At 44.6% G+C, this 27,280-nt stretch overlaps 1 protein-coding gene across 14 annotated transcripts in view; it reads left to right on the top strand.

The window, feature by feature from the left end:
* The window catches only part of MAP7 (microtubule associated protein 7), a 111,008-nt gene that overhangs the window by 3,437 nt on the left and 80,291 nt on the right, over positions 1 to 27,280 (top strand). For 10 of the 14 annotated variants that reach the window (XM_084512871.1, XM_084512875.1, XM_084512874.1 and 7 more), the window contains exon 2: positions 5,577 to 5,726. The exons of 2 other annotated variants lie outside the window; for them this stretch is intronic. In XM_084512871.1, the coding sequence (XP_084368997.1) occupies positions 5,577 to 5,726 (150 nt within the window). Of the gene's footprint in view, positions 1 to 4,984; positions 5,727 to 25,254; positions 25,364 to 27,280 lie in introns of those variants that run through there. 2 more of the 14 variants (XM_084512876.1, XM_084512869.1) reach the window with 2 other exon arrangements.

Genomic DNA, 27,280 nt, shown 5'->3' with positions numbered 1-27,280 from the left:
CTGCTTTTCCTCGTCTAACTGAGCTGGCACCGAGGCTGTGTGATATGTTTTACTCTAGGGCCTGATCCAGTATTCTGCTGTTACACGTGCAATTTAAAAAGCATTGGCTAAGAATGATCTCATGTGTTTTTATCCGTCATGGCACGCGTTGTGCAATTCTTGTAAGCAGTCATACTATGCAAATCCATTTAATTAAAACTGTGGCAGGACGTGGAAGACTGAGGGCTTCTGCTCCTTCTGGAGTTAAAGTGCCCAATTCAATGAATGAATGAAGAGTAAGTTCTAGAAACTGCTGTGTTTTTATGGCTTTGACTTCCAGAAGCGAGTCAGCTCGTTGCTTATTTAATGCTATTCAGAGTGCATCCGAACTCTTGACAGAAGGATTCTCATTAGTCAGAAAGATGTCATTTTACCTTCTTATTCTCTAGCATTTTATATTCAGTGCTACTGATTAATGCGAGTGGCTGCCTTCTTTCCACTCTCCTGGAAGGAAGGGAAGTGATGATTATATCAGATGCTTAATAGTCCAAATACGAAAAAGAAAAAAAAACAAAAAACCTCCTGTAAAATAATTTACTAGTTCTTTATTATCTTCTGTATGTGTAAGTGAGATATCTTTGAAGAGAAGCTTAGAAACTTCTGTAAAGATGAAGTTATTCTCCTTTTTCTCAATAAGAGGTGTAGAAGAAGGAGAGGATTCAAGAGCAGTGGTCAAAAAAAGAAATGGGCATGATGTTTGAGGCAGTGGTTGGAATAGCAGATGCAAGTAATTTTTCTGATGTCGGGAACACTTCTGCAATTTTCCACTTGTAGAAAATGGTTCAAATGAGGGGGGGGAATCCTGTCCGTCTTTTTAAGGCTGTATTGCTCTGTCCTAGATTTACATGGCACTGAAAAGAAAGTGTCCAGTTCTTTGATGCTAAGTAAATAGCTGTTTTCTCAGGCCAAAAAAAAAAAAAAAAAAAAAGACTTACTTGCTTGGTTTTTGGCCTGATTTAAAACCCACTGAAGGAAGCAGTAAGTAAATGCAAGGACCTGAATCTCATGGAGAAATTTATGGAGATATCAAATTTGGAGTTTAGTTAGTGTGCCCATGTTCTGATATTTAGCGTTGTCTGTTATGTTTTAATGACTTCTTAAAGTTGTTGAGATGATGACTATCAATGTTTAAAATGTCCACACAAAATATGGTTGCATGCTGTGTTCCATTGTCACACTGATTATTTTTATACAGTTTTTGGCTGGTAGGTACATCGTACTGTTTTTGCAGAACAGCATGGGGAGTCTTAACCATACGTGGATTTTTCTGATCTTTCTTTGGATAAAGAACCAATTGGAACCCAATTCCCAAAGGAATCTCATTGTTTCATGCTGGGAGAACTTGTCTATAAATGCAAAATGCCATGTCCCTCCTTGATGCTACCATGTAGGATAGGGACCTACCTTATCCTGACCTTTAGTACTAAAGCAAATCAAGAATAGATTAATGAAATATCTGCAATCTGGTAAGGAATTTATATCAAAATAATATGTTGACTCAATATATTTTTGATATCAAATGCATTTAAGGTGAGGGAAAACTTTCTTTTTTTGCTAAAAGAAAGGCCTTTAATTGTTATCCAAGAGCAGAAATGGAACTGTTTTTATTTTATATTCAGTAAAACTGAAGAACAGGATAGCAAAGGGATTGTGGATAATGCTCTAAAAGCACTAAGGTACATGTGACTTCTCTGTTCAGCTTGTGTTTGTCACAGTCCAAACTTTTTTTTTTTTATTGCTTCAGTAGTTGCTGAGTATCTCTTAGAGTGGTAATAATAATAAGCTTATGCAAAGTACTTTGAAAGAGATGAAGTACTTTTATAGGAATCAGTGAGTACTTTCCCAAGAAGCCTTCTTCAGGATCCTTCTGAACGTTCTGTTTCTCTCCAGTTGCCTCAGGCTTCGGGGTGTGCAAGTGTCAGAAGGAAGGGGAGAGCAGGCTGCCCTGGCTTCTGGAACTGGATTGAAACATCTGCATCTTTGGGGTCTTTCTGTTTTGGGGTTGGTTGTTTGTTTTACTGTCCTTCTGACTGGCAGTGGGAAGGAAGGGGGAGCTTGAAGGCTGGAGGTTAACTAATGGTCTACTCAATGGATGATCGTGTCTGGGTTGCACAATAGTGCCAGACGGGAGAATTTTTATATTATATCTGCTCTTATCCTAAGAAAACAGAAGGAGAAAGATGTGAAATTCCTGGAAAACGCAACTTTTTGAATGTACAGTGAGTGTCTTGTGGACTGGAGGAAAAACCTGCATATTGAGATTCAGCAGCGCCTTATGGGTGCTTCTCTATGCAGGGCTTTTCATAGGCGATTTGTCTATAAGTTGATCTTCTGTTCCTTTTGTAACAGTATATTATCTTGCGTTCAACTGGCTTCATTTTCTGTAGTGTAACCCGACGTGCCCAGTGATACAGGGTGGCTTCTAGATTGTAGGCTTGGCATGGTCTTTCTATTGAAGATGTACACAGTCGGAGTTAGCACCATCTCTGTCTTGTCTTCACAAGGATTTCCCTTTCTGTCAGTTAGTGAACTTGTGCTGGACGCAGCCTTTTGTCTTTGCCCACTCCAAAAGAGCAGGAAGGCTCACCCCGACAAGCAGAGCAGAAGGCCTTGGGCTGGCAGGGTGCTGCTCCTCAGGGCGGTGCATGTGGCTTGTTATACTTCATGTCACAGTAATGAGCTTCATGTAGCGTGTGGATAGTTACAGGGATTGAGACAATCCTCTGAATGAAAGATAGAAATCTAGAGTTCAGCCATTGGAAATGATCAGATTACCTGTAGTAGATTGCAATAGGTGTCACAGTGACTGGCTTCAACCTGCTTCACGTTTAATAGGTTGAGATATCAGGCGTTAATGTATGGTGTTAAAGCAGACACATCCATTAGCACGTTGTTATAAATATTTATATGTCCCAGATCACAATATAATTATCCTAATAGTCTTTGTTCAAACTGCTGTTTGAGACTGTTGCGTATCAGATAATTCCTCGTGCAGGAAATTATACCTATCAAATCCAGCAGGTGAAAGTGGCTGTGTTTAAGTGTAGTGGTTCAGCTGATAATGACTTTGACAGTGTTGTAAAAAGGAAAAATATATCTCTCGCCCTCAAGGTAAGAGTTGCCCTGGAGTTGTCCTGGCTGCATCTCCTGAGAGCGTCAGTACGGGCTCTGCCATGCTTGTGGTGGTGTGCACTGTGCCTAAGGGTTAGTGAGGGACGGGAAGAAATGGGTAAGAGGGGATATATAAACAAATGGCTTGTTTTTTAAAAACCACCTGAAGTTATGTGGTGTCTTCTAGGAGGTACTCTTGTTATCGGTTGCAGGTGGTTTGGGTGCAATACTGTGAGGCGTTCAGGAACACGTTGTGGGGCTGGCATAGCTCTTTGCCACAGGGCCTTTGAAGTAAAATCGTGCTGCAGGGGTCAGATCTGCTGTCGATCATATTCCTGTCAGAATTCACCTCAGCGTCAGTAAGTCAGCAGAAGGGAGCACACACCAGTGCCTCAGCCACCTGCGCCTCTTAGCACACACCGGCCTTGGTAGGCCTCTAGCCTATGTTAGAAGAACTCCACGCTTGGAGCGAGCCCCTCGTATGGGCGCAGGGGTCCGGCAAGGACCAGGGAAGGCAGCCTTGTAGCTGTCCTCCGTGGCTCCTCAGAGCACCTCCTGAGGAGGACCCCTGTTTCAGCAGCTCCATTTCCCTCCTGTTGTACCTGTCAGCTTGGAAGCCCCTCCAGACAGGCGCCTGCTGGGGTGCTGGATACTTCTTACACCATTTAGAGCAACTATTTACATGGCTTGGCAACTAAAGGTGAACAACTGATGTCGTTTCAAAAATAACCACAGGGCAAAATGTTTAAATGGGCATCCTTTCAGGAGTCCTTTCTCCCTGGCTTAAGGCAGCACGAGGGAGGGGAGTTACACTCAGCTGAGCTGTCGTGTAGCTGCTGGTTTCTGGTACTTTTCTTTTGCTGGAACACTCAGGCACATGTGAAAAGTATTCATGATACTAACTACGTCCCACTTTCTGTGGCTGTGTGGTATTTGTGGCAGGCAGGTAAGGGGATGGGATTTGAGGAATGGAGCTGTTTCTCTCATGGCACAGTGTGGTAGGTGGTATAAACCCTGGAAGGTAAATTGCTGAGCTGCAGAACAGCTTGTTTTAGAGAGGTGATTTTTTTATTATTTTTTTTTCTTTTTGCCCACACCCTGCAGCACAGAGCGTCTTTACCCGTGGGCAGATGTCATCGTGTACAGCTTCTGTGTACGCCCAGAGAAGCTGAGGTGGAGCCCGGTGGCAGGGCATGGCTGGGAGGAGACAGGGCCATAGGAGACAGAGGTGGGCTGCGGGCCGGGGGCAGGACTGGTGCCCAAGCACAGGGTGCTTCTTTTGCCCCGTGGCTTTCTCAAACAGTGGGCACACATTCAGCTGGAGAGGTTTGAAGCGGGTAAAGACCTGGGTATCACGTGTGAAAGGCACGGGGTGTTGCGTAGCGGCGCTGGAGCTGTGAGTAGCGGAGCACGCAGGCTGCGAAACTTGTGAGCAAGCGCTCGCAAGTCATAACTCTGTCATAAGCGGCTGAAGAAAGTCCGGAGTGCCAACATATAAAGTAAACCTCGTGGCGTTTTAGTTAGCTGGTTGGCTGTACTTTGCTCGTTTTGCAAAGCGGACGTTAACAGTTGGTGCTGTAAAGCCGCTGCTGAGGTGCTGAATATTAAATCCCAAAGTCCTGTCGCTGCCCTGTGTTACCTGTACAAGCCAGAGATCCTGATCGCTGAGTTTCCACACACGGAAGAGAATTTTCCAACACCTGCCGGTAACTGTGGGCGTGTGCATTCCTAATGCAAGAGGTGTGCCGCGCAGGGGAAGGTGATTAAGTCGAGGGGAGGGGAGACAACACACGCATATATGGGAGAAGACTCAACCTCGTTGTTTTCATTTAGATTAGGCTTAAACTCTAAACACGACTAACAGAGCAGCTGGCAAGAGGCAGGTCCATGCCCGGGGCCTTCCGGGCGTCTTCTCACCCGCTGCTCATCGGCTTGTGCAAGCGCGGCCCCAACCTCTGCCGGCAGCGAGGGGCTGCCCACGGCCACCAGCGTGTTGGGGAGACCTCCCTTGGTTAGGAGGTGTCAGTGTTGTCAGGGCAACTGCTAGCAGCAGCGGCGTATCGTGTTTGCTCCTCTTGCCTTGCCTGCTGAATATTTCAGCGTGCCGAAGCTGGCAGAGGGTCGCGGGGAAGGAGGTGCTGCGGCGAGGAGCCCTGAGCTGCGGGCTGGGGTCCGGCTGAGGCAGGGGAAGGCAGCGACAAGGAGCAGCATCTGAACCGACGTGCCTTTAGTTCGGTCTTCTCCTGGAGGTGGGGGGAAGACTGCGAGCCCTTCGCCGCCGAGTGGTTGTTGGCGTCTGTCAGCTGTTTGCATACCGCTCGTCCGTAGGGGATCCATCAGAAGCGCTCAAATGAACAGGCAGCGTTGCAGCTAGCTGCTGGGCAGGGGCTGCGGTGGCTTACTTTTTTTTTCTTTTTTGGAATAAGCAAGAGGCAGCGGCAACATGCCTGGTTCAACTACTGTCCTCCGTCAAGAGCGATTGAAGAAGACAAGTGCCAGGCCAAATCCCCTGGGTTTATTCACCATTAACGAAGAGGACGAGCAGCAAAAGAACGGCAGCTCCAAGAGGCTGAAAGGTATGCCGTGGCTCTGCAGCCTGGGCTGGGCTGGGCTGGGAGCACAGCCGCCACAGCGCCTTGCTGGCTCCCGTGCGTGCTACCGAGAGCCTGACAGCGACTGGCGCAGTTTGGCAGTGCGTACTGGCACCCACAAATGCCCCGCGTGTGACAGATGTATGTGTTTAAGCCACCCCGATTGTTATGCAATCGCCTGCTTTGGATGTGAGAGAGAAAGAATACTTTTTAGTTATTAAGCCTGTTTTCAGGCAGAGATAAGGGGCCTGCATCACAAATACATCAGTGAATTTGTGTGCGCAGTCTGGGTAAATACCTGTAAAAAGAGCTGGTGGTAGGCTTGGGGAATACAGGACAGAATAGCAGCCTGATGGAGAAGACAGCTTTGCCACAGACAAGATAAAATTAGCTCTACTTCCGTGCATGTGCATAAGGGGCAGTGTGCCTTTGGCAGAGTATAAAAATTATACATACATGTTCAGATATGCTGACTTTGGTAAGCCTGACTAAAGACAGGGCTCGCTAACAAATTGTAGCTGCTGAAGAAAAATTATTTGTGGTGTTTAATGTAAGTGAGTGGTGGTGGTGGAGGGATGCTGATGGTCATGGATTTATATCAGAGGTCTGTCAAGCCTGTGTAGCCACTGACTGCCTTGCACCATGTAATTAATGCTTTCCACCTGAATCCTAGTGCTTAAATTCTGTTGGTCTGGCAGGGATGCTGCCTCAGAGTTGTGACTGGAATTTTAAGTTTGAACCATCAAAATTCTGATTCTTTATTCAGTGATCAAGTGATTACATTTACATAACCACTCCTTTTCATTGTCTTATTCAGGGGAGGAAAAAAATTGCACCAGATTTTTTGTTTGTTTGTTTACAAAACATCTGCCAGTTTGTAGCCTCAAGATAGTGTTTCGAATTTGAGACATTACCATTCTACCATGTAACAGAAGAGGCTAGCAAGCAAGCATTTGAATAGCAAATTTATAGTATGTATATTTATTACAGCTAACAAGCTGTTTTCTTTTCCTTGAAGTAAAAAGGTAGCTTGGTAGCTCTAACAAAATTCTGGAGTTTTGAATTTGCCTGGGTTTGCAGCCTCTGCTTTTCTTCATCATCGTAAAGAACTCCACAGATTTGAGCGTCATGATAACATCATATTGCCAGTCCTTGTTAACGTGCCCATTGTGTTAGGCCTTGTGTACATAGTTACTTACTCTTCCATACATTTGAAACTGCCCATATAAAATGGAGATGCAAACTCTAGTATGAGGTCAAGTTTTTTAATGTTTTAAGAAGGATTTGAGTTTCCATTATCACCCTCTGGGTGACTTCCAGAGTCAACAGTCCACAAAGCAAAGAATCAATAATTTTCCTGGTTTTGTTCAATGGCACAGATAGTTTAGTTTCCCAGGGTAAAAGTTCTTGTTGACTTGGCTGCTGTTTTCTGCTTGCAGCAATTGTACAGATGTGATTATCCTTTGCTTCTCTTGTTAAAACTGAGATCCCATTTTTGATCTGTCTTTTTTTCTTTTATTGCTGTGAGTTGTAAGTAGACGTGGTAGTACGTGGTTTGCTCTCTGTGCTCCTAGCACGTGCATGATGTTTCAGTAAGGTAGTAAATCGGTGACCTACCTTGAATGCTTTTAGTGAGAAATAGCACAGCAGGTTATACAAAATCTTCTGGAAGCACACTCACTTGATTTTCTTTTAGTAGTTAATAGAATGGCTCTTGCTGTCTCCAGACCAGCCCTCACGTGCTGATGCACGCAGTTGTTCACCCGTCTGTGGGTGCGGGCAGGCGCCCCGCACACATGGGCTGCAGGTGCTGGAGGTCGGAGGTTGCTCCTCTACCTTGTCTGCTTCATCTCAGTTCTCGACCTCTCGTTTGCTGTATGCTCAGCCACTTCTGCAGCTGCTGAGATTTTTCTTCGTTCTCTTCATTCCTAGCACAAATGGAGTCAGTGCCATGTCCCTAGGAGGTAGGATGTCATCTCTGCTGCCTAGAATCGTGCTGAGCCTCTCCTTTTACAGCAGTTCAAGACCCAAGAGGCCCTTAATGGTCTGATACTCCGAAGTAATAAAGCAGTTCCTTCCTCCATTAAGGATATTTGAATATCATCCCAGGTTTTAAAATGTTCCCCATTTTGGGTAGTTCAGGTCTTTTCAGAATACTAAGTCTTGCTTTACAGCTCATATAAGGGTTGTTTTTGTCAGCTGGGAAATAAATATTTGTGGGGATCATAAACTGGTTAACAGTTGTGAGATTTTCTGTAAATGGATTTCAGTATCAGCCATTTCTTTTCTCATCTTTGGCTGTCCCTGCTGTAATCTGGGAAGTCAGGTGCACACTGAGTTTGTTCTTCCAGTGTAAACAAATAATGACATGAAAGTGTTTGTCAGGGATTTTATTTTTTATCTGGAGATATTAAAAGCAGTCTCTGTAGCCACATGCCCCTAATACTTCCTTTCCTTTGATGTCAATTGTTTTCAGTGCTTTTTCACCAAATGTTTTAACTTCCTCTCCTCTCTTCTTTTCCCCCGCCCCTTCCTAGCAGTTAAATGCATATTTTAGGAGGGCAGAAAGAGGCAACATTTAACTTCTGGATTCTGAATAATGTTGCTACTTGCCTCTGTGTATCAATTAGCTAACTGATAGTTAGAAAGGTAAAAGAACTTTATTTCGTTTTCCTTCAGTCCATGCCTGAGAACTTTCTACAAGCCTGAATGCAAATTCCATTTGAGCCTGCGTCTATTAAGACAATATTCTTAATACTCTGATAGGTTTGATGGGATTGCTGGCCGTAGCTGTTGGTTGCAAGGGGGTGTGTGACGGGGGCATTCCCTTGATACATTTTAGTAGCTGACTAAAAGTTCTGCTGCTAAATCTGCTCCTTGAAAGTCCTGAAAGTTGCCTTTCTCCTTTTTCCAAAACACTAGTTCAAGCAAAATCTGTGTCTTGTTTGTAAGCCCAGAGTGGTGAGACTTGGCATAGGCACCCAAGCTGTGTGGTAGTTACACAGACCGGTGACTTCCAGGTAATAAATCCTGTGTGCTGCTTGTTGGGTGAAGTCTGAACTTGAATTAAGGCTCAACTTCCTACTGGGATTAGCATCTACCTAAAACAAATCTTGCAGGCATGTCTGGTTTTGTTGTGTTAAGCAGCCTTAGAAATCAATCCACAGCAAAGTGGTATGGTAGCATCTCCAAAGTGACCTTTTTGACATTTTAACGTTGGCACTTGCATTTTCAATTGTTAGAGCCGTGCTTCTCAGTGCAGCATTGGCATCTACAGGACATTTTTCAGTGTCATTTCCTAGAAAAAAAAAAAAAAAAAAAGGCTGAAATCTGTACCTCTTGCTGCAAAAGCCTCACTTCTGCAGTAATCCAAAGTGTCTGGATAAAGTAACGTGATTTTCCTTATCTGTTTCCTTCCCAAAATATACCACATATGGAATATATGTCATGCGTGACTATTTGCTTTATTTAGGCCCCGTATTTACATCAGCATCAATATTCCCATAAAGCTTGTGTTGTGGAACAAATCTGGTTTCTGTGACTGAAGATGGCGTGGGTGTGGTTTTTTTTTTTTATGTAGATCACAGCATATCTAGATAGATAGTGGTAAATGAAATGCATCCATCCCTGTGCGTGTGTGAACTGTGGCTGCAGGCACAAACAGCTCAGTTCACCTGAGCATTTCCCTCTCCTGCCGTGCTGATTTTGTGCACCTGGGCTGTAGTCTCAGCAATTACTCAGCTTTATGAAATTTTTAAGTGACGCCTGCTCCCCTTCCTCCTTTGCTGGGGAGGGAGACCTCTGACGATTGTCTGTGTTAAGTTTCTGAAACTATCGTGTGAAGAGCATAGAAAAGTGATGCTCATAATTCTGGGTTATACATCTGCATAATTAATGACTGAAACATCTACCTTATTAGGAAATACTTAGGGTAAATGAAGGAAAAGGAAGTCTCAGCAAACCTAAGAGTCAAACCCTTCACCTGTCTGCTGATTTGAAACTGAGGGAGGGGACTTACCTCTAATCTGCCGAGCAAGTACTGCTGCAAATAGAAAGCCAGACAGCTGTGCTTTTGGTCTCTGGACAGTCACGCTGGTTCTTTGTCATCTCGGAAACAAGCAAGAGAAGGGCTTTTTCCAGCCCTTTGGTGCATGGCAGTGATGTCTGTGATCACCAGCAGATTCTGCTGCTGTTGCCCGGACGGCAGTGTTTTTGTGTAACGCGTGCTTGAGCTGGAAGCTTTGCTCATCCAGGGAGACGAGGGAGATTGCTTTCAAGATGACTGCTCACACGCTTAATTTGTCTTCTGCCTGTATAAGGGGAATAGCAATTCCTTCTTAAACTCAGATCGGCTAACTTTGAATTCAGTTGTTAATTTGTACCCGTGTGTTTATACCCAAACGTAAGAGGCCAGAAAGAGGAGGGGATTCGGCATCTTCAAGGGCATTAAACTGATAGTCCTGGAAACTGAAACCGTATACCTACAAAACAGGTACTGCACGGGGTGTGGAAGCACAATCTTATCCCACGCTGTGGAGTCTCTGCCTCGGGCTGGATCCGGAGTGACGGCTTGGTCTCTGGCTTCCACCCCGCTTCACATCAGCACAGCTGCACGGGGTGGGGGCTCTCCAAACGGGGCCTCACGGCACCAGTCAGAAGGCTGGCCTCGGGTTCATTGGGGGCAGGACAGCAAGCAGCTGCTACGGGCCGCTGAGCTGGCTCACCAGAATCGGCTCTCAGAGGTTTTGGGGGCAATTGGTAGCCTTATCTTGCCCGTCTGCATTTGAGGTAAAGTTAGGGGAAGGGGTGGAAGGAAAGGTACCAGTGGTCATTACAGTAGAGGATAGGTGAAGGGGTAGGGCTGAGAAACCAGGATGATGTGGTCTGTGAGCCTGCACCTGCTAGTGGATTTTGCTCATGTTTCTATGCATTTGCTCCTTCCTTTCTGCTAGCCAACACCAGAAGGTGAGAATCCAAACTATCCGTCATCTTCATGGATATTAAAAACCAACCAAAAAAATGTACATTCACAGCTGGATTTGTAGCCCTTGGGGGTCCAGAAGGATGTTGTGTTATTTCTGAAAGCTGCTACAAAGCTGTCTCCTCAAAGGACTTCATCGTTCATAGCTGTAGGTGCTGGATACCGTGAGACAACATGTTTGTAATAAAGGCAAGCAGATCCTAGCATTAAGTAATTTATTTGTAATAATATAACGTGACCACGCTGGAAGTCTCAGGGGCAGTAGGGAGCGTGTCTGCAGGCCAGCGGAGCAAATCTGATTTGTTCGGTCTCCCTGGCTCTCGGAGTGAAAGTCCCAGGTCTGAGGACTCGGCGTGTGTTGTAACCCAGCCCGTTTATCAAAGGGTGCGTGGGGATTGCTGAGCGCTTATCTGTGCTGGGCAGGAATCATCTTACTTCTAGCTCAGCTCCCCCAGAACAGGCTCCCACTGCTCACTCTGGACAGCCGTGTCCGTATATTTTGTCAGCTGATTTTGTGGGGCAAGCAGCCTGTGATCTATTCATGCGTTCAGGGAGCGTACCTGACATCGAGTGTGCGGATGGCAAAAACCCAAAAATGGGCAGCGTTGGTTGTCTTTAAAGTTTAACAAGATACTTGTTAAAAAGAATCCAGCTGGACTTGGCATGCGAACTGAGGATAATCCTAATTAGTGAAAAGACTGAGTTCTGCAAAGCAACTTCTGTAAGTCACCAGGCTTATTGCAAACAAGATATAAAGGGTGGCAGAGCATTCGTCAGAGCTGTCCAGGTGAGAACAGGGTGCAGCACTTGGTCACTGTACATGCAGGAGGGAACGCTCGTCGGAGGGACCAACAGATCCGAGATCAATTTAATTCAGACCACTCTGAAAGTTCTGTACAATAAGAGACACACACAAGGCTAATAGCAAACAGCCGAGTTTTTTCTTTATTTGTTGTTATCGCTGTAAAACTAGTTGTTTTAAAAATCCTGAATTGGGAATGCAATTCAGGGGGAGGTGCATGTGAAAGTTTTATGGTCATTTCTTATCTGAGGGAAAGAAACCTGGGAAGTGGTAGATCCACCCAAGGATCTTGAAGCTCTCTGTGGTCTCGTAGCATTTTTTTTTTTTTTCCCCTGCAAACACACATATAACAGTTTTTCAAGGTGTCACTATGGTAATATGCAGTTGGAATGAGACGACACCAAGAAGAAGCAGACCTCTGTGCCTGTCTGTGCTGCAGTACAAAGCCTGGGGTACCAAGCCTGGGTGCTCCCATGCTTGCATGTATAGTGGGAAAATGGGACAATAGCTAAGCACACAAAAACATTTCTTCACAAAAGGTGAAGAAACGTTGCAGTAAGATCCCCTGGTGGCTTTGTGACTGTAGCGTTGTCAAGAGTCTCCTGGCACTCCTGCTGTTTTGCGAGCTTGCTCAGAAACCGCTGCATCCATTCGCTGCTTCGAACTCACCTTTGTATCCAGGCAGAAGCCTGGCTTTATTTTTAACAGAAACCTTTGCTTGCCGTATCGCCCTGCGGAGAGCTCCAGGAGAGCTGGCACAGACTGGCTGTGAGCAAGTGATGCTGGACCTCCTCCCACTGCTGGGCTCAGCAGAGTCACTGGGAGCACGTCGTTTCCCCTGCACAAACTCACACGTATGCATTCTCTGCTTACTCAGCTACCCACGGAGAACTTTTTGTTCTTTTTTTTTTTTTTTTTCTTCCACGCTTCTTTAAATTCAGCCTGTGCTTTCCAACCGGAGAACTTGTTTTTCTGGTATTTGAGAATGAAGAGATCTGCGTGAAAGTGTCCCGACAGAGAGCCTTGTGTCATTGCCAGACGTCTCCTCAGAAATGAGCTGCACTTTAAAGCCACACAAAGGAATCATTTAGCCCAGCCTGCCCAACCCCAGGCCACAACAGTGGGCTGTCTGGAGGACAGGTGCCATGATGATCGATGCAAGTTGGTCTATTTTGACAAACAACCCTCGCTCCCTGGGAAGGTGCGTTTCACAACGTGCTGTTTCTGCAGCCAGATGCTCCTTGAAACTCACACACCTGAGTTTCACCTGCGCTGAAGCATGGAGTGGATGTTAATGGCTGTGGGTAAGGCGTATAATGACAGTGAGGGAGGCTATGGGCAACGTTTCATCTGCATTTATTTGCTTGTTAAACGTCAGCAATGAAATTAGGGAATATTCTAAAATGTGGGCTTTCACACCTCATCGCTTGAGGCCAAGCATTCCTCTCGTTCAGAGGAGTGGAATCTGGTTTGCTGAATTCCACAAAAATGTCCCGTCCCGCTGGTTTGTAGGTTTGAGTGTGACAGCCACTGAACATCCACATTGTCCCAAACCCATCTTTAATGGTCTGCACGTGGAGATGTAATGGAACCACTTAGGCAAGCTCGAGGTAGGAATTACTCAGGGTATCAAGCAGATTGATGAAATTTTTGTTTTATGCTGGCAGTTTTGGAAGATAAGCCCTTGAATGCTTGCTCCTGTTTCTCCTTTACATGATTAACTTGCTGCCGATGGCTCGAGCAGGCAACATGATGTTCCTGTAGGCGCATCACCCTCACCTGGACGCGGGCTTCTCCTGGGGTTTGGGGCAGGCTGTGTGGTGGAATGAATCCCGAGCTGCTGCACCAGGGCTGGCAGCCGCACGTAGCTGCCCTGTGTCACGGTTTGTTTGGGCTGGGGAGCTGATTAGTGGGTTTGGGCCAGAACACACCTTCTGTGGCTTCAGTGGGATCCTCATTGTTTGCCAGATACATTCAGAAAATAATAATTGTTCCCTATTGTTAACGCTGGCAAGTAGATTATCTCCCCATTGTGTCAGATCTGCTGATGCCTCCTTTTATAACGAGGCACGTCAGCCTCATGGCCATGTCTCCAAAAGCAGGAAGACAGGTTGAGTGTTCGTGCCTTGAAGTATTTCTGCCTTCCTTCTGGCCTTCCTAGGTCGCCCTTTAGCTTTGTAGAGGCAACACATTATTCTGCAGGGACCAGCTTCCAGTTCGTGTCAGGGGCGTCCTGACCTGTGCAGGTGCCAGCAAGGGAAAGAAAGTGGGCTCGAAATCAAGAGTTTGAGCAAACCAAGCACAGGTGTCTGAGACTGCTGGGAAGCAACACGTGGAAAGCAGCAGACTGCGAGGGGCAGGAATCCTGCAGCTGGTACGTCCTTCGCTTCAGGATAGCAGAGGATAGCTCCTTTTCTGGTGCTGGTGCCCATACAGCTGGCTGCGGGGGAGGCAGGAGTCTCCCGTGACAAGTCACAGGGACTGTGGGCCTCGTCAGAGGAACAGCAGATGAAGCTCTTATTCCCCTTGCTGCTTGGTCTCTCGTTGGGATTAAGCAATTTTTACAGCTGCAGGAACAGGTTGGGGATTTACAGTTTTTCCTTAACCTCAGTGAATTGTTTCCAGTAGTGTCTTTTGGAGGCCTGGTTTAAAATCAGCCTGGAAGAGGAAGCAAAGAGTCAGCTTGCTGAGGAGCTGAGTTACCCCAAAACCTCAGCAACCCCAGAGAAATACCCAAGGTGCTCAAAGTCCCAGGAGGAACTGGTTAATGCACTTACAGAGTTAATTCATGGTCCGAAGGCCAGGTGAATGACAACCAGTCTTCATTTTTATTCTTCTGGTACTGCTGCAGTCCGAACCTCCAGTCTTGCCTATTAATTGGCCTGATCCCTCACATGGCAGTTGACTTTCACAATCACCTTTCTTCTGGGTTCTCTTCTTACATCTGAAGCAGATGTAGGGAGGCCTGTCCTACAATCTGCCATGCCAGGTACAACTGCTCACAGATCTCTCCCGTGATCTGGTGATGACTTTAGTTTAGTACTGGAGTGTTGTAGAACAAGCTTTAGGGCCATTGCAGTCCCCTGCAGCTAGGAAAAATACTCCAGCTGGAGGAGCTTTGTGTTCAGAAGAGCCCTGTTGCAGCCCTGTGCCGTAGCCACCGGCTGCTGCGTGGTGTGAGGTACTGGCGATGTGCTCGTCCTCTCCTTGTCAGGAACGGGATGCCTCTGGGGGATTCGAGTGCAGTGGAGAATTTTTATGGCCTGTGTAGCGAGAGGAGATGAGGAAAAGGAGTGAGGAAGCAGAAGAACATACTTTTAAAAGTAACATTTCTGAATTTTGATTTGATTGTTGGGAATATGATTGCTTGAGGTGAGCCCATCTGACTAGTAAAAACTCCAGTGAAGAGTCCTGTTTTCAACTGATTAAAAATCTCCTAACATCCTAAAACCTATCATTAGGTTTGCTGGAAGGCTTGGTTTTCCTTTCTTGAGTTCCAAATCTTTTTCAGCTTTGCTTTAAACTCCTGCACGAGCAAGTTTTATTACAGAGCGGCTGGCTGAGCTTGGCTCACACCGTTGTATCTGAGCACACAAAGCTCCTGTTTCTCAATTCTGTTTCAGAAAGCTTTTCAGACAGCGGTTTTGGAAGTTCAGGTTTATCCAGTTACCCACCCTTGACATGAGGAATCACTCATTTCTGCAGCCAATTTTAGTTGTTTTTTTTTTTTTTCCTTTTCAGTTTCCTCATTATCTGCGTGCTGACTAATGCAGTAATGAATATTACACTACGAAATTTTGGCTCATATGCTGAGGCACCATGAATGAGATCAAACGTGTCTGAGCTGTTTTGGAGGACACATAAGCGTGATGTCAGTGGCAGTGTGGTGGAAAACCAACCGCTGAACTCTCTTGCTTGCCATTGCTCCTTAACTGCAACTGCTAGTTCGCTGAGAAACGTCAGGTGAGGAAGCTGCACCCCATCCGAGGCCTTCAGTCCACACAAACTCCAGACAATGCTACTTTCACATTTTATGTGCATTCCCTTTTGTTAGGGGAAAAAAAAAATAAAAATGTTTCCCTCGCTCTCATTCCCTCAGTAGGGGAAGAACGCTTAAAGTTTGCAAAAAATGCTTTTGCAGCCATCTAGCTACAGTGCCCAACTGTGTTTAGTTGCAGTCTGAACTGCAAAGTAAGAGAGGAGTGGGGTGAAGAAAAAGCAGATGGCAGCTGCCATCTGTAAACCAGAAAGGACAGCAACAACCAGCTGCTGAGCGAGGTACTGGCAGTAAAACCAGGCTGCAGACCAAGCAGCACGTGCCTGACACTGTGCCTGGGTTATCAGCATTTCGGTGTGTTCTCGCGCTTCCAACTGGCTTTTTCTGAAATATTGCAACATGCATCTATTTACTTCTGCGCCAGGCTTTTTATTCACCGAGTTATTCTCGCACTGAGGTAACAAAATGACTGTCAGTTTGTGTTCAGGGAGTTCTTGTGAGCATCGCTCTCCCCGTGAGTTACCTGGATTGCTGCTCTGACCCACGTTAGCCAAAGTGTTCTCGCACCATGGTGACGTTTATGGTCGCCTCCTCTTTCTGTTAGGCTTTGGTTTGATCACCATCCTTACAGGTTTCACTCGTTTGCAGCATCTGCATAGCAAGCAACACTCCAAGGCTGGAGCTTTTAAGGTCAAGGTATGCGGGACTCATCTTCATCTCCTGTGAAACGAAGGCAGCACGTCCATGGTCGCAGTGTGTTTCTGAATCAGCTCCCGATCCCAAGGTTTCCACAGAAGGGATTTATGCTGCAAACAGGCCCTGCTATTGCTTGGCAGAAGCAGGAGTGCGGTGTGCCGTGCTGCTACTAGAAGCTCTCTTTAGCACTCGGTGAAGATTTAGCTTAAATTTTCAGTAAAGTGCTGTCCTTTGGCTTTTCTCTAGACCTTGATTCTGAAGTGTTTTTTTTTATAATAATGATGCTGTGGAGTATCTGAAGTGGGTTGGTAGAGTTACTGCATGCTAATAAACGGGATGCTCTGTGGAGTCAGCAGGATCCAACAGCTGTAATTCAAAGTAAGAGTTCTGTTTTTTTTTTTTTCTCCAGTGCATCATACAGAAGCATGTTCTTCGCTTGGGGGAGGCGTGTTTTTAGTTATAAAGCAACTGTCTTCTGAGACTGGTTGCTGGAAAGTCAGGTATTGATTAACAGTCCTTCAGAGAGCTGTGCTGCCATGACTGCCTTTTGTGCCTTTTCACATCAAAGTTCCTGTGACAAATATCACGTCTAATAACATTTTACAGGAACAATCTCTCTTTCCCTCTCTGGGGATGGGAAATTCATTTCTGCAGGACTTCCTAACAACAGTGATTACAATAAGAGCTTTCCCATCTGACTGCAGTATTTCAGCCTGAGTAGGGATTATTGAATATTACTCTGAAAAACAGCCAGACAGGGAAGCTTTAATTACTTGTGGCTGAGCAACAGTGCGCTGACTTCCCATTTTCTACACAGCACTATTCTCCTTTTCTTTTGACCCAACCTATCTGGTTGTCATTTTGCTCTGGTATTTAAATTAGATTGCGTGTTTCATATGTAACATAGCATAACATATATATGTATATATATCTAACACAAAATGCTTTTCACAAAAGGAGAACATGGTGCTTTGCCTGTAAACCTTCTGAGAAGACTTTTCTACGTGCAAGTATTAAAAGCTGTTGGGAAATCCCTGTAGGCATAGATTAGACTTTCATTCTGCTTTGCGCTCTGGGATCATTAAATGGGGAAATCCAATGGGATCCGGCTTTCCTGTTATGTAGCAGATACTGCTGCCCAGTTCCACATGCTGAAGTTGCCTTCCAAATGCCTTTACTTTATGCTGCTGTTAAGTAGTGCAATGCTGGATAACGTCTTATACTTCAGTTGAGCAAATCAACCACATACTGTGACAGAGGTGCTTTGCAAGCCACCATGGACAAATATTCCAGTACCTGAAATCTGATTATTTGAGGAAGAAAATAGATAAGCATTGCAAAGGCAATTTTTTTCCCTCTAGGTAAGCAAAGTAGGAACACTTACATACTGGGACAATGAGAGGGTCTCCTTCTCTCTTTCTCTCTCCCTCATATGACGAGCTTTGGCAAAATGAAACACACAGTGTGCAGACCAAGATCCTAGATCCTCTTCTTGCTCTGTTAGAAGTCAAGTACTTTTCTTCTAAGACAGCGGGGAAAAAAAACTGTTAGAGCACTGCCTGTAGTAGTTAACACCTAGGTAAGCACTGAATTTTGTAGTCTGCTGTCACAGCTGAGAAGACTTCCAGGGGTATCAGGTGGCACCCACTATGGCTCCCCTTCAGTTTATTAGCATTTAAAAATCTAGGCTGCTTTCCACAGTCCTTAAAACCTTTTTCCAAAGGTCTTCTAATAAAGCCCTATCTGAATGAGAGTTGAAACTGAGAATTAAAAAAATGGTGTGTGGAAAAACAAGACTTAGTGACCTTGGAGATTTTAACATATTGCACGGGATGATTGTAACCAAATAGGCTGCTCTTCTCCAAGCCACAAATGACTTGCAGAGCTGTCATCCTGTCCTTTTTAGGTGTAACTTATGGCTAGAGTAGAGTTAAGTCTGTCATAAGAAGGGGTGCTACCTGTGGGGAATGTTAATTGTAGAGAAGTCTGTTTTGGCAAGAAAGTTTAACACAAGTCTTGTGCAAAACCACTAAAAAAGCTCAGCTAACTTTGTCCCCGTTGTAATTCTTCTGAAGTATTGAATTTGACCTCCTGTTTTCAGGCTTAGGGCACTTAGTTTTTCTCATGGTAATGGGCTGAAAGAGCTTAATGCTGCTTATTTGGTCTCTCTGGCTTATTTATTGACCTGAACCACATTTGGCAAGTAAATAATTAGCTGTCTAATTGTTGCTTGAAAGAAAGTAACTGTGCAGTATCCATCTCAAAGAACAGAAAACTTCCAAGGGCGGGTGTATCTCTAGTACCTGAAGCTGCCTTCAACAAACTGGTGCAATCACAGGATCAGAATCATTTAGGTTGGAAAAGACCTCTAGGATCATCTAATCTAACCTTTAGCTTCTCATCAGTCTTGTTATCTTCTGAATGAAATGGACTGCCTTGCAGCCCGACTATCAGGGTATTGCGCTTTTTGAGCTGTAGTGGCGTTGAGTAGACTCAATTTGACTCTACTGCATTTACTTTACTGCGAGCAGTGTATCATGAGTCAGAGAGGGAGGTGTTAAAAATGATGGGTTTTGGATGTCATCCAGCATGTATAAAGCTGGCACTTTCAAACACAGAAGCTAGAAGCGATTGTGCTGGTGCCATTGGCCTGCGCCTTAGAGATGGCATCACAAAAACAGTGGTACACTCAGTTCTTTGGTGTGTGGCTTCTGAAGTTTTAATTATTTAATAATGAACCCATCTCCAAAGTCATTGGCTAGCTTTGAAGGCTTGGGAGTTTTTCTTTTGTTTGTTTGTTTTTTTTTGGTGCAAGCACTCTAACTTGTGCTAATGAGGCACTGCTCTAAGACGAGGCTTTGGCTGCAGTGTCCTCGCTGTCTGAAAAAACGTCTTGGAGAGTAATGAGGTGCCTGCTTCTGCTATTGAATCAAATAATAATTAACTGTCCCATGGTTATTCGGGCTCTTTTCACAGGTCTAGTAATTGCTGTGTTTGATAGTATGTGTTTTCTAAAATTTATCTACCAAAATTCTTGTTCTTGTTCCTCAGTTCAGAGCTTTTTCCTCAAAGAGTTGGCAAACACACAGCGTTGCTAAATGCAGAAGAGACTTCTTTCTGCAGCATTTTGTCTCCTAGGAGAAAGGAGAATTTCTTGAAGGAAGTCACACCAGCACCCGAGGTGCAGTTCCTGATCGTTCTCCTGGAAGAACCCGTGGATGTGTAGTCACACGTAGGTGCAGGGGTGCTTATAACAAACGTGAGTGGTAGTGCTTCAGCAGGGCTTGTGGTTACTGCCCTGTAGTGAACATATAACATTTTGTGACACTGCACTGAGAAGTTATTTTTCAAAATGTGTTCATTTTGTAAAGAAAAGAGCCTACCTACTGAATGGCTAGCTGAAGTTCTTGGGTCTTTCCTGTAATAACATACTAGTGAAAGTAACTTTTTATTTCTTTAGCCTGAATTTGTAGGAACTACAAAGTGGTGGTAATAAGATGGAAATATTTTTAATTTGTTAACACTACTTAACTGTAAATTACAGCACCTCAAGCTTCTGCATTCTGTCCCTGTTTCATTCTTACTAATGAATCATAAATACTCTACTGCTTAATGCGAACTTCTTGCAACTAAAAGTTTCCTAATTTTGCTCAACAGTGGAAGTCATGACTATCCTGACAGCTTCCTACTGAGCAGTGTAACCGGCATTGTTGTTTAGGTACATACATTTGTGGGATAACTCTTAATAGTTGAGGCAGGTCCCCTTGCTAAAAGTTCTGAATGGGTAATTGTGGGTAAAGATGGTTATTTTTGCACAGTTGGATCACACTGTTGGGCACAGAGGGCTGTTTGAAGGTCTCCAAGGAGTGGAGATTCCATAACATCACTTGAGCATCTGATGAATCTTCTCAGACTGCCTGGGTCACATACAAGCCTTGTTCCTGGGAAATGGTTTGTGAGGACTAGAAGAAAGATGTATTATTCATCTTCCTGGAATAGGAACTGTGGAGCACTTCTGCCAGCCAATTATCCTGCTGTTCTCTTGTTCTAGCTATAGCATGTCTTGAGCAGGTTGTTCCAGGACAGCCCTTGAAGTGATTTAACTGAAAAGGGCAGAAGGGATCTTTACGTTGTTCTTTTTGGTCTTGTGTCATCACACTCAGCTCTTTTCTGAAAATGTTCTTTGGGGTTAGGGGAGTGATTTAACATATGATATCGGCTTTGAGAGTCCCTGTGCTGTGATTTAATTGAGCTCCTTGGTGTTTTACATACTAGCTTGCTGCTGAGAGCTAGGACATCACCCATGCAGTTGCAGACCTGTGTGATCCCCAGAAGGGTGACTTTTACCACCGGATAAATCTATCAAGAGAGAGAGTTTCACAAAGTCTCTTTTAAAAAGCAACAGGAACAAAAACTTTATTATTTTTCTTCTACGGAATAGGATAAAAGGGCAGAACTCACATAATAAGCCAGGAGCAAAGCTAACAGTACAGTCAGTACAGTCAAGAAGCCCTGACTTCCACTTATTCTCATCCTACAGTGAATACTGACTTTTGCAGAAAAGAAATATGTGTTTTTACTTGTAAGGGTTGGGTGGTGCTGGGGAGGGGGAGTAATTTGTTCAGGTTTTCAGGAGCTTTTTCTGTTAACGCACTAAAGAGTTTGGTGAGGACCTACAGTGGGAGCATGTGCCTTGTCAAGGGAGTTTCCAGTCCTGCAAATTTGACTGCCTGCTAATCAACAGAAATTAAGCAATGAAAAAATATCCATCCATTCATGTTTTGATAAGCGAACAATGAAAAAAAAATATAATAAACCTGTACTTGTATGATAGATACAAATTATTTTATTTTTGGTCGGCTATTTTATTATGGAGATATTTATAGACACAAAGGAAGTGGTGACACTTCGGTTTTTAATTAATTCCACAGGATTAGGCTGTTCCTCACAAATAGGAGGTTTAGGCTTAGGAAATGGGAGACCAAGTTCCTAAATACTGTGTTAAATAATGCTTTATCAGCGTCTTCTGATGAATACTGATAGACTGAAATGTGAAGGAAACTTCACAAGGACAAATACATTTCCTTATTTACAATGTTTTTAAGACACTATCTCCAGAATCTTTTGTACTGCTTTAAAGGGAGATGAAGTGAAAGATATCGAAATTTATCCTTGAATTTTTCAGGTATTCTCAGGTTTTCTGATATTTTACGTCTTTTCGCCAGCCCCCTTTCTCTTTCTTTGTGTAGACAGGTTTGTGCCGAAGCAGCTTTCTCTTCCTCCATTGGTGCTGCCCTAGGCACCTGGTAGCTGTGTCAGAAATGCAGGCCAACAGGAGCGGCAGCTCCTGTGAATGATTTCCCGTTCTTTCTCTTCATGTCTGTTCAACACTTTCTGTGCTGAACCTTCATGGAAGTTAAGTCTAGAAAGTTAAGCATGGAGTTAAAACGGTAGCTTGCCCACTAAGCAAATACAGTGCCGCCATCGTACCGCAGCTTTTATGAGGGCAGGATAAAAGCTGTGATAATGTAGGTTAATGTTTACACTGTAAGGGCTGAACTTTAGCCCAGGGGAGCCCTAGACTGTCTTGGGGAGCTGAAGAGAAGTCGAATCCCTCCTGTTCCTGTTTGCAGTGATCCCAGGCAGCCCGGAGGGCACAGCCTCCAGAGAGGAGGAGAAGCCGGTAGCCCTTCGAGTGACAGGCCCGTGGCAAGGCCTGCCGCTTAGCCATGCTGCGGCTGGAGGCTGCGCTCCTTCTCCTCCTGCTTCACCTGAAGGTGAAGCCTTGCCTGCCTGTGGAGGGCAATCCCCTGCTAATCCGGGGAAATCCATTTTGTCTCGGTCAGTTGATACAGGCAGCGATCTCCGTGCCCGGCCTGCGCTCCCTGCCTCCAGGAGGTGAGGCGGGGGTAGCGCCAGAGCCACCGGCTGCTGTCCTCTGCCCTGCACCTCTCGCTGCAGAGCTGGGGCACTCCTCTCCTCAGCTCCAGCGGCTGCCTCCAGTGCACTTGGCAGAGCACTGAGGTGCTGGAGAAGACAAAACACGACTTAGCCTGATGTTTGACGAGGGGCCGGTCTGGCACTCCAAGGTGCGTGACCCATCTTTGGTCCCTCTGAACACTTACCACACTGGTCCTGACTTATTCAGCTCATCCAGCTTCTTACCTGGTCTTACCTGAAGTGGAAATACATCAGCCGTTAGCTTTTCCTAATCTCTGCAGAAAGAGAAAAGTAGGAGGAAACCACATTAAAAATTAAAAATAAAAAATTATGAAACCGAATAAAGAAAACACCCATCAAATCTTGGGACTGTACTCCTGTAGAGTCAACTCTGTATAATATTAAAAGAAACAAACAAGTACCCTTGTCTTTACCTGGCCTTTTTATAAAAACAGCACATTCTAAGTATTTGAATGCACCCTTTTCCCCTTATGTTTGGTGCATATACATGTGTATTTTAGCTCTGCATGGAAATAGCTTTCAGATGACCGTCGCTTTTAACCTCAACTAAATCATGTTTATTAAAAATTAACTTCAGAGGTATAAATTCAGCTTCTTCCCTCTTTCCAGTCCTGGCCCATTATGAAGGCTAGCGTCTAACCCTTCCTTGCGGCAGGGCTGCTCAGTCTTCCTGCCCTAAATGTATCTAGGGCATCCTGCAGCAGCTCTAGCACGCTGTGTGGCTATTTTTGGCAATGTAGCTTTTGTCTGGCAGTGCTAGGGAAGGATGGCATATGCTCCGTGCATACATGCTGGGCATGTGACTCATTTAAGGATGAATGATGAGGTTTGGTTTAAAAAAAATATATAATAATAAAAAAAAGTAGATGTACTTATGAGTATTAAAAAAAAAAAAAAAGCTCTCTACGTAATGTTACAAAGCAAACAAATTAATCTGCCTGACTGCATGAAATTTCATTTTCCTTTTTTATGTAATTGTGTGCTCAGTGGATTGTGCATTAGGGGGTGAATTAGCAAGTTAATTTACCCTATGTGTCCGTAAGAGAATAGCTTTTACGTCCTCAGGCCTTATGATCCGAACAGCAATGTGAATCTATCAGAATACACAAACACTGGTTTTTATTTTTAGAATCACTGTAGCAAAGAGTTTGGTTTAACCTGTTCTCTCTTCAGATTTTTAGTTCTGTTTTACAGTCACTATCAATGGGTTGTGGTGGTTGTTTTTTTTTTTTTTTGGACATGTTCTGAATGAGCTTGTTGTGTTTTCTTTAAAGTGTTTTTGTTTGTTTGCTTCCCATCCTTTAATATGTGCTGTACCTCAGGGGGACCTCTTGCAGAGCAAGTTACCTGCTCGTCATCAGAACAAGGATGGTATAATTAATTATAATTAAACTTCACTATTAATAATCAAAGATAATTGATGCTTACACTCTGTAATTTGAGTCGCAAGCTGAAGACAAGAGTGTTTAGCAATCTGCCTCCCTAACGTTCCACAAAACCAAGCGGCTTCAGGCTCTGAATTTCACAGGAAGGGCTCTGGAGCCTCAGTTCTCCTTTTGGCCATGGGGTAACCAGGTCCTCCAGCCAAATCTGAGGCCCAGTTGTACCAATTGCAGGGCTGAAGAAGCAGATTTGCACCAGAGCGCCAGCAATTTGAATAAACGAGATGCTACAAAGGGCTGAGGACAGAAGCGCTTTCAGGGAAAGGCCTGGATCCGAGCAGTGAGAGGTGAGGTGGGGTTAGAGCTCCAGGGGCTGCCACTGGCGATGGGTAGGTGGGAAGGCTGTGGCAGCATCAGGCCCCCATCCCCTCGCCAGGCCCTTGGTTGGGCTGACAGGGCAGAGCTCTGACCGCTGTGGCCTTCCTGAGGGTACGGCCGTGGGGCAGCAGGCACAGCACCCACAGGAGGTAGCCCTCGTGTGCCACTGGCTTGGTTTAACAAACTCATGATGTGGAGCCAGAGTGTTAGTAATGCTGGAGGTGTTGAAATGGGAGGGCTAAAGATCCGAATCCAATCTTTATTACTTTGTTACGTACTTGAATTTTCATGATAAGGGAATTTCATAAGAGAATTATGTTTAGCCATAATTCTTCGCACTGTACGGTGTGTAATACTCATATGTAAAACATCATATAAAAACATGGCATTCTTTCAGAGGTATTTCTTTTAGTTTGAATACTTTTTTTTTTTTACTTTTTTTTCTTTTTTTTTTTTTTTCCTGAGGATGAAGAAAGTAATGTAGCCATTGTCAAGTTGCTAGTAACTGACTTGCTAGGCAGTGGACAAAGTATTGCCATCAGTGATCGCACTGGGCACGTTGAAAAGGCTCATTTGTTATCGAGCCAATAGAAGCACATCAAGAGTCGCTAATGCCCACAAAATGCCAGGTGCCATAAAGCTTCAATACTAAAATCTTGGACATACCTAGGAGAGCAGTCTGCATGTGTACATGTGCAAAAATCCTTCGCTAACTCAAGATTCCATCTTTATTTATTTTGTTTATCTTGAAATGCGTCGTGGGTTTCTTAGTATTTCTTAGTATTGCTGTGAGGTGATCCTTGCAGGAAGCTGTCTGAAATTTTCAGGGAGTCATTTTAAAAGGATGAAGGCCCGTCCAAGGCAGACGTGGAGGCTCTGCTGCCCTACTTCTCCGTGTTACTTGGGGGCAGGCTGGAGCTGGCTGGCCGAGGCCTCCCTCCCGGCGGCGTGCGGCGCGATGGAAGTGGGGCAGTGTGGTAGGCAGCTGCCGGCACCAATAACCGGCGGCTTGAGCTGCTTAGCAGGGGCTAAGCCCAAATCTACTGACGCAGAGCACAGGGAAGTACTCGGCAGACTTCTCCCCCTCCCTACCCTCGTATATAATCTCATGATGCTGTGGATGTGGCAAACCCCGTTTTGATCAGCTGTTGGGCCAGAAATGGTGAGAGCGGGTCAGATTTGACCTCAAAGGGCTATTTTGATGGTATGCGCCTTCATGGTTCCTGAGGCTGCACCTTTTCTTTCCGTGAAGTCTCCTTCTTTCTCCTCCCAGCTTGCATAATTGCCAGCCTGAATTTTTTTAAATGTAGGGTAGGAGGCTGAGCGAAGCCGTGCGGATGAGGTGATACGGATCATGCTATGGACTCGCAGTAGACCTCTGCAGTGCTAGCGAATGTACAGTGCTGAATATAATGGATGAAATAGGTAAGCAGCTCACCCTTCGTATGTCCAGAAATAATCCTTTCAGATGGCTTCCCAATTAGAATTTTTGAAGAGAAAACTCAGTTATCTCTAGCCAGGGAGTACATTTAGTCTTTGTCCCTATTTACTTTAATTTCTGATTAATTTTTAAAGAGTCTGATGTGATAAGGGGGCTGGGGAAGAGTAATCCGAGTGCAGTGATCTTTTGATTTTGATTTTCCAGGATACATTATCTAATGGGAGGTTTATGCAGTCAATGATAACAGCAAGTAGCAAAGTTATTTTGGGATGTTTTATAGCTCAAAAGGGACTGTTTTGATGATATGTCGCTATTCTGCTTTAAAAGCATGAGAAACTTGAATTGCTGCCTTCTTTAGTACCTGCTTTGTATAACTGTCTACACAATACTGATTGTTTTCCAAAGCACCAGGCTTCTTTTAGTCAACTCTGGACTCTAAGTAGGTATACTCTGGATATATAGTGTAGATATCTACTTTTGCACAACACCGTTCAGTCAGTTTAATTAATTTTAATGTCAAATTTGTGAGACTGCTGGATATAGAGGATGGTAATATGCAAAACAGGAAGGGACCTGCCTATCTGTAATGAAATCTTTTATGTAAGTGAAAGACTGTGGTTGCAAAAACAGCTACTGTTTTTTGGGGTTGGGATATTGTGTTGTAGTAACTTTGGCATGAGAACATTTCCTTTTCTTCAGCTGCCCTGGGCAAGACAACTGGAGAAGGATGTTCTGTGGTGAGAAAGCTCTGTGAGAGGAGTTACTTCCCATGAGGAATTAGCAGAGCTTTTTGCAACTCACGACTCTTAATCTTTTTAGTTATTCAAGTTTGTACATGCAGAGCATGGAAGCAAGAGTATTATTTTGTGTTTTTCCATTTATTAGCACTTAGCTTGTTTTCTGGTGACTAAGCCTAGCAAAATTATTTAAAAATTAGTAAATTTGCTCTCTCAGATGAAGATGCTTTTTTTGCTGTCTCATTTGGTCATGCAGCATGCCTGTTTTCCTCTTCAGTGGTCGCCTGGTATGTTTACTCTGTAAGCTCTCAGGCAGAGCTGTTCTGCCATAAACTGTGGGCCGTGCCATGATGGTGTCTGTTTTGTTTGCTGACAGCTGTCTCTGAAATAATAAAAGGAAATGCATTTGATTCATTAATATGAATAAAAAAAAATCTTTTTTCCTGTGCTATGGCAAGTGCTACTTAACATACCTAAGAGTAGCCTGATATTTAATGTTGGCTTGATGCTGTCATGCTTTATATGTATGACATCATCACCGGGCCCTTATTTCCCTTTGTGGTGTTGCCCTCTGTACCCCTGGTGCCAGATGCAGCCGTGTTTTTTTGTTTGTTTTTGTCCATTGGTGCCTGGCATGCAGGGCTCTGGAGCTGATGTGGAGAGGCGGAGATGGAGGGGGCAGCAGCTCCAGGTGTAGCCTCGTGTCATGGTGCCTGATCTGATGTCTGCCACTGCCATCTGCGTAAATCATGGCTGTCATATCAGCCTTGTTCTGAAAGTGGATTGAGTGGAAAGTTCCTTAATAATCTCCAAATCAAATTACGACAGTGAATTATCTGGAGGGTTTTTTGGATGCGTTTGGTTAAGGGAGGGTGGTGAAACTTAGTGCTCCTGGAAATAAAGGATTGCTAGCACTATCTAATAACTCATTAGTGTACGCATACACTTGGCTTTTTGCCTTGATGGCTATAAGAGTCTCCTGTTTTCATTCTTGAGCTTAGGTTGTAGCCCTTTCCTCTTGGGAATGGAGGATTTAGGCAGGGAAGCAAGGGGGTGCTGGGCTGTGGAGTAGCTGGGAGGTGAACAAACCATGGCTGCAAGCTGAGACCACCACCCACACTGCAATGTAAGTAGGACCTTCAGGTGGGAAAGGCTTCAAACTGT

Source organism: Aythya ferina (assembly GCF_964211825.1).
Source record: "Aythya ferina genome assembly, chromosome: 3".
In the NCBI taxonomy this organism is placed as follows: domain Eukaryota; kingdom Metazoa; phylum Chordata; class Aves; order Anseriformes; family Anatidae; genus Aythya; species Aythya ferina.
This window is presented reverse-complemented; position numbering and strand designations above follow the sequence as displayed.